Source organism: Aulonocara sp. 'chitande type north' Nkhata Bay, linkage group LG17, assembly GCF_057382095.1.
Source record: "Aulonocara sp. 'chitande type north' Nkhata Bay isolate Kocher_YH1m ecotype deep benthic linkage group LG17, A_spYH_male_GT1.1, whole genome shotgun sequence".
NCBI classification, from domain to species: Eukaryota; Metazoa; Chordata; class Actinopteri; order Cichliformes; family Cichlidae; genus Aulonocara; species Aulonocara sp. 'chitande type north' Nkhata Bay.
The window spans coordinates 38,822,484-38,829,976 of NC_141360.1; the positions used below are offsets into that span (position 1 = coordinate 38,822,484).

The 7,493-nt window shown below is 39.2% G+C and overlaps 1 protein-coding gene and 1 long non-coding RNA gene across 2 annotated transcripts; both read right to left on the bottom strand.

Moving 5' to 3' along the window:
* Positions 1-618: 618 nt before the first annotated feature.
* Positions 619-947, bottom strand: LOC147310567 (ADP-ribosylation factor-like protein 6-interacting protein 6). The gene is made up of 2 exons (XM_086268291.1): positions 938-947; positions 619-851 (listed from the first exon to the last, which is right to left on the bottom strand). Exons 1-2 carry the CDS (start codon positions 945-947, stop codon positions 619-621), a joined length of 243 nt encoding a protein of 80 aa, XP_086124417.1.
* A 1,075-nt stretch (positions 948-2,022) lies between these two features.
* On the bottom strand, positions 2,023-6,143 carry LOC147310568 (uncharacterized). Its single transcript, XR_015125708.1, has 5 exons — positions 5,902-6,143; positions 4,736-4,827; positions 3,853-4,010; positions 3,376-3,433; positions 2,023-2,441 (listed from the first exon to the last, which is right to left on the bottom strand). It is a non-coding gene; the product is annotated as an uncharacterized LOC147310568 (long non-coding RNA).
* Between the last annotated feature and the right edge of the window lie 1,350 nt (positions 6,144-7,493).

The window sequence follows — 7,493 nt, forward strand, 5'->3', positions numbered from 1 at the left end:
GTGTTGCATGTGTCACAGATTCATTTTATTAACAGCTTTCCCACAGTGAGTTGCATCAGCATTCATTCACAGCACATTTCAGAAGGATTCAGATTAATACAGTGATCTTACAGTCAGAATGATCCTGACAGAGTGCCACTGTAAATGATCTTTCATCAGGTAAATTTTAAAGTTCAGTATTTCAAAGCAGGAGTTATGAAGAATCATGCTGGCATTAGGACTAATAATATGTACTTAAAGTCAAAGTTTTTTAATTATGCTAGAATATTGGAAGACAATCAACTTTTAGTGTTTTCCACATATTAATTATTCTGAAATAGAGACGGTGACCCTAACTGTACAGAAGCACTAAACAACTGACAATCTAACAGACATCATTGGCCCGAGCTGTCATGCACAGTGAGTCTGATCCTTTGCTGTGAGAGTCTGACAAGCATGTTTCTGGTCAGTTTGGAAGAAATAATATCACAATGTTGATCTTTTTTCCAATATTCCTTCTCTTTTAAACTGTGATCAAAGGTACTTATGTTCACAGCATGTAATAATACTGACAGTCCAGGGCACTGTGGTCTGTTGAGCTAGGGTTAGGGTTAGCAATTCAGACATATGTAATCAATATTAAACGTCTCTGACGTGGGCCACTGTCCGCAGTGTTGGGAAATCCATACCAGGCTGGAACGAGTCAAGGTAAGTGAGCATCCACGAGAAGACACAGCAGATGCATCCTACTAATACTGACAGGACCAGGAGACTCCAGAAACCGAGCATCTTCTCTTCAGTGCCATCCTCTCCTGTCACCCTCTCTGCCCGCAGCTCTTTGAGTATGGGGTAGATAAGGGCGCAGAGAAACCCTTATTACTAATTCGTATTATAATTCAATTTTCATGAAATATTCATATTCAGTATCGGTCCTTTTATATTATAACCACGTATCCACCCAGGCTCATGGTGGGGCAGGGCTCTGTCCTGGGATGCTTGAGTACAAGGTAATGTACACCTGACCAGGTATCCAGTCTGTCAGAATTGTTTTCAATATTTGGTTCAAAAACACGAGTGACAACAAAAATCCAACTACGATTCTTGCATATGATGAATGAAGTCTGTCTTTGACTGTATTGTCCAGCTGATCCATCAAACCCCCAGCAGGTGAACCTTATTCATGACATAACACGGCAACAATGTAAAAAATTAAACAGCAACAGTCTAAATGTAAAGTGCATTCTAAAGTCCTCTTCAATAAATCATATGCAAAGAGTCATTCAGGACTGTAAAACGTGAACTACAGAACCCAGAGTCTTCATCATTAAATCTCTGGTTGCTTCATTTTTCTATCCTATATCAGATACTTTAAGGTTAGGTTAGGTAAAGTTGCATTCTCATGGTGAGGCAAATGCTTTATGTGTGTGTGTGCGTGTCATGAACGGCTATAAAAGGCCTATAATTACAGAACAAAGCGGGGTTTGAGTTCGAGTTGCGGCAGACTGTCACTACTTGTAAATGGAACGCAGCCTTCCTACGGCGGACAGCTAATAACAGGAATCGGACGCGGTCCAGCCAAGTCCACAGCAACCACCATAGCAACCGCCTAGCATGACCTTAAAAACATATTCTGTCTTCATAACGATCAAAAACATGAAATGATTTGCAAAGTGTTTAAGTGTTACAGCTGCAGAGAGCTATGGCGGTATCTTTGGAAGCTGTTTGCATAGCTAATAATATACGATGTAACCATGGAGACAGTCAGTCACGTGAGCTAGCGGTGCACGTTTACTACAGTGAATAAGGTGATTGTGTGCACAGCGTCCACACGCTGCAGAGGGTAAAGACATTACTTCAATATTGTTTTATATTTGCCTTCTGTTGACCATCACCTCAGGTTCACCATTACAGTTTCAGCAGACAGATGCACACTGTGTAAATATCAACACATTCAAAAACTCATGTCTCAGAAATAAGCACAGCTGTTCATGTTTGTCATTAGAGTTTTATTTGTAAGAAAATTATGAACTTCATATTGTGCATCAAATAAAAGAACATTTCACAACTCTGAGTCAACAGAAATGTCTCTAATGTAGACGTGTACAGTGTAGTGTAAGCATTAAAAGATCATAAAGGAAACACTAACATTCATGTGAAACTAATTGTAATAAAAAATGAACAGGTGGTTTATAGATGTAAAAGAAAGAATCTGAAAACAACACTTTTTTGGTCTAAGTGATCAAAGTAGAAAACAGAACTGATGTTCAAGAACAAACCGTAGCTGCACTAATATTACACATCTCCATTGTTGTGGTGAACAGACATGTTGCTTTTAAAACCACATGCAGTGTGTGACCGTGACTGTTCACTGAGACCATGAACGCCACTTTGCTGAAGCCTTCGCCTTCTTCTTCTTCTTCTTCTAAATTGGAAGCAGAAGGAGCACGAGCTGCTTTGATCTACTGAAAGGAAAAAGCAGAACATCTGAGCTGAAACCATTAAGACAGGAACAATCATTCAATGCAGTGTCTCAGGTGGCTTAGCCTGTTACAACTGTTGATACAAGCTAAATACGGTTAACACACAGTGTCAGGGAGCTCCAGTGTGGGAACTAGTGGCTTTAGGTTTGTAGTCATTTAACTTTCATCCATTCATTCATTTAATTCAGGAGGAAGAAATGTCAGGTTGATGCAGGCTGGTTACATGCATTTGGTCCCATGCTGTCTTTAACTAAATGACTTGGTTCATTTTATGGCTGGGCTGTATGTGGGGTTATATCATGTTATTTGGGCAGGAGTACCTGTCCCCTGTTAGACTTAGAAAGTTTCTCCATAAGTAGAGTTTCTAACTCTTCTAGCACATCTGTGGCTGACAGCTTTTTGGTGGCTCTTTTTACCCCACACTGGTTGTGAGTGTGTAAATAGCCCCACTAGTTCTTTTGGGTTGCAGTTAACTTGGGAGGAAGAGGTAGGTCTGCCATGACTAGATGTATAACAATTATCTGGGATACATAAATTTCATAATGCATGCATATATCTCTATAAACCTGCCTGAGGGCTGCCATTTTTTTACATTCAGTTATTTCTTTGTTGAATCTAAATAATGAATGTGTTACAGTTAAACTGACACTGATCAGTGTGAATGGCTCATTGGGACACAGAAACCTTTAAATTAAACCCATCACCTGATATCGAGTGTCAAACAATATCAAAGCTGTAAAAGCTGTTTACAGTCAGAATTTATAAAACTATGATTGTAAATTAATTCAAACAAGTGAGCTTTTCTCTTTGTGCTGAATATCAACACTGTGATTTCTTAGACTGTAAGCTTTACTTCAGCACAACCAGTTGTAGAAGCTGCCACTCCAAATGTATTTTGATAACAAGAAAAAAATACCTTTTCAGTCCACGGCCTGAAGTTCTTCTCCGACATCTTCTGCCATCAGCTTTGTCTGCTGGTTTGAAGACAATAAACCACAAAAAAGATGATTTAGTCACTTTGTCTGCATCATGCAGCTCGAATGTGTCGTGTAACGATGTTGAATAGCCGTCGTTATCCCTCTGCTGTGTCAGTAGGATTGTACTGTACAGCATCTCATTGATATGTGAGGAATGCTAATGTAAACAGACTTACATCATTAAAACATAAAGGACAGGAGATATTTAGATATTTTTATATTTATATTACATTTTATAGCTGACGGATATTACTAAATAGATAGAATTTACTAAATAGCTGGATGAACATGAAAAATATGTCTATAATAACAAATGACCATGAGAGCCAATAGAATTAATTCAACTGGACACTCGAAAGACGTCCTTAAATGCTCTTTAAGTGGCAGAACAAACGAACAAACACTTAATTGCTTACTTGAGATGAAATCTGCTCAGCTACTTTGAAAACAGCTTCTAACTGGTTCCTCCTGTAACAGGATGACTGCTCAGGGGTAAGGCCATCATGCAGTCCAGCAACCTTTATGGTTCTGCTTTGATTCACCAGGAACTATTAGGGAAACCTTCCAGCGCCTCCTGTGAAAGACACAGGCATAAACACACAAACATTTATTAACATGTTCCACAGTCTTCCAGTTTGATTTTCTCATCCTGTGGACAACAACGTACATGGATGCAGGTTTATTGTTGACTTTTGGAAGGTTTATTTAGTGAACATATCCAGCTGCAGCTCCACTGTGGTCCTGAGCTGGATAAGCACTTAAGAAAATGTGTCAATAAATGGACATACATCAACTTACTATATTTATCCAAACAGACGGGACCAATAATGCTTCACTGAGTTAGAGACTTTAATGTCTCTTCTATGTAAGAAGATCTCGTGCTGATATACCAGCAAACTTGACAACAAAGGTTTTTCAGACTGCATGTAGCTGTCCTCTATGTCAGCTCACACATTTACATTCATGTCACACTTATTTCTGCTTTCCCATTTTATAATTATTACTTACATTTTGATTATAAACCTTGAGTTTGTAAATGATCAGATTACATAATTGGAATACAATGTATCCAATTCAGGGTTGCGGGAGGATGAAGCCTATCCCAGCTGATACAGGACAAAGACAGGCTGCCAGTTTATTGCAGGGCTAACACAATATGTGTAACAGAAAATCCACTTAAATGTTTGATATTTCTTATAATAATCATAATTATGACTATTATTTAAAGGTTTCTTTATAAATACATTTTGATTTTTTATAACCTCTAAAATATAAACCTGAGCTGTTTCAGATTCTGACCTCTGACCTCACTGCAGCTCCCTCTTGGAAGTACGTCTGCTTCTTGTCTTCCCCCAGTGTTGACCGCCTGCCCTTGATATCACGTACTGTACCTGAGGAACAAAAAAGGACAAACACTTGCCTTCATTTAAGAAGTACATTCATACAGAGGTAATCTATGGAAACACACTAGTTCAACCTTTGGGAGGAATCAGTTCCTGTGAAACATTTCTGTAAATGAACATCATGTGGAGAATGAATGAAATGAGTTCTTCAGGTGACTCAGCAGTCCCACACTGACAAATGAAATCTAGTTAAACTATTAAGCATATTTGCTCTTCTGAAATCTGTGTTAAACAACAACAAACATAAATTAGTAACAAAAATACAGCTGAGTAGAGGCTTTACAAACCACCAGCAGCCATAATGCTAAATTTTAATCTTCAAATGTTTCTGAGCCGTCTTCAACCTGCTTTTAACACATTAAAGTCCCACAGTCAATGCAGCCTGACTCAATCCTAGATGTTCAGCACACAGAGACACAGAGGTACTGTTTAAAGTTTAGTGTTAACCTGAGTCACTGATCATTTGCAGTATTACAGAGTCTGGCAGTCTTTGCATGATGTCCACGTCACTGTACGTTTCTAGCTGACTCTCAGGTGTGACAGGTGTGCCAGCAGGAAAGAGTAATAATAACCTGCATCCTGAGGTTTGTCATGCAGGATTAAAGGAGCCAGGCTTTGTTCACACAGCTAGGATTGTATTTTACACTGACCCTGGGTCAGTATAAGTATCATACAGTTTAAACGAAGCACTGAAACTTGCACATATTTATTATAGATGCACTGAAGCTAATCGAGATATTTGCTGTCAGTCTGTGGCTGCGATTAATCACTTTACTGGAAACTTTATTAACTAGTAACTTCATCAGTCATGACAGAAGCTAATATTTCTGTGCTAACATCGTTTAACCAGTAACAGCTTTCCTCCAATATAAGCTAACGTTTACACCGTAACTTTAAGCTAGCACCATAAAGACGGTAAAACACGTAATAACATCTACAAATGCATCTTAAAGCTGTTATATTAGCACTCGGTGTATTACTAACATAACCACATTAACATTATTGACACTCGCTGACTTTTAATAGTCATTCTATAAATGCTGTCCGTTTAAATGGTCTTACCTGTACACACTGCATATCCACCGGATTCCAGCCAGAGTGGATTCTGGAGTCTTCCCACGCTCCTGTTAGTGATCCTCCATCTGGATGGATGAGAACAACCTTCTGAACAATCTAGCAGGAGATGGCCCATATCTATGGGACTGGTTTGTGCTAATAACGCTAATGTATGGACTGATAACAGCCGAAGCGGGTGAATAAAGTCACCCAGTCGCTAGCTGTGCCATTACCCAGCATACATCACTCCCTCCGTAAATGCAATAAACGATACAAAAGTATTGTTCTACCTGTTTTTCAGGTAGTTGTTTACATTATATAATTTATTGTGTTCTGTATACGTCACTACAATGTGACTTGGAAAATGTCTAAATATACCGACAACAGGCACTTCCCGACAATCTCTTCAATCGGAGGACCCTTCACGTCAATTCCCGACGCGAGAGGGGTACCCTGCGCGTCCATAAGTGCAGCAGAGGGAGCCTGACCATGCGTCACACGTTTGACGAGTTGGGAGTGAGAACGTGTTGAATGGATGGATGGATGTGATGTCCACATATGTGGACGCCAGGTCCTAGGAGGTTAAGAGACAAATGTTCCTTCAGTATGTTGGCATTACTAAATTTGGCTCAATGCTTACATATATGTATAAAAAGAAAATGTACGAGCTGTGATAACTGTTTCTGATAAAATGAAGAGTAGACTGATATATTGAATATTTCTTTATTGGGTGAGAAAATCAGACCATGTCATAACTGCTTTAAGTCACACAGAATAGATATCAGAGCCTTAAACAGGCTGACTTCTGCTAAATGGGTCAAACTGGGCAGAAAGTATACAAACACATAACATCCTTATAGAATATGATGTAACACTATAGATCAACTTACCTCAGAATATATAAAGCATATAAACAATCACAGCAATATGATGCAACAAACACAGCAGTGCTACTAATCCAAAATACTCAAAGCTTCATAGAACTGGAACAAACATTTATTTTTAGGTCCATTCTGCTGCTGATACAGACTTTAGGTTTCTGAACATTAAACTTGGTGCTGCCTTTCATAGTGTGTAACTTGAAGGCCCTGAGTACTTTCTCCCACACTGAAAACACTGGAATGATGAAATCATTTGAACATTATCTAACAAGACTGATTCAGGACAGACAATTAGTTATTTTGAACTTTCCTAACAGTCCTTCACAAACAGGGAACAGTCTGTCTATTCTCTCCATCTGTCAGCTGCTGCTGGCTCTTCCTCCTCCTCTTCCTCACACACTGCTGAGTTTGTCCTGGTGGATCATCAGGGCTGCAAAGCCTCACAGATGATGTGCAGCTGTGGGTCCCTCAGTCTGTCCTCACTCTGGACACTTGCAGTTGTCACACATGGAAATCAAATGTGTGATAAGCTGCAGGATTCAAACACAAGTGTAACTTATAAACACATGTTCATACTTTTATTCCACAATCAGAGAGAAAGAAACAGAGAGAGAGTGCAGGACAGACAGACAGGTGACAGTCTCAGGTGTACACACTGCTACAAAACAGCACCAGAGAAGCAGGATTTAGTGTTTGTGTTATTACGAGTGTAAACAA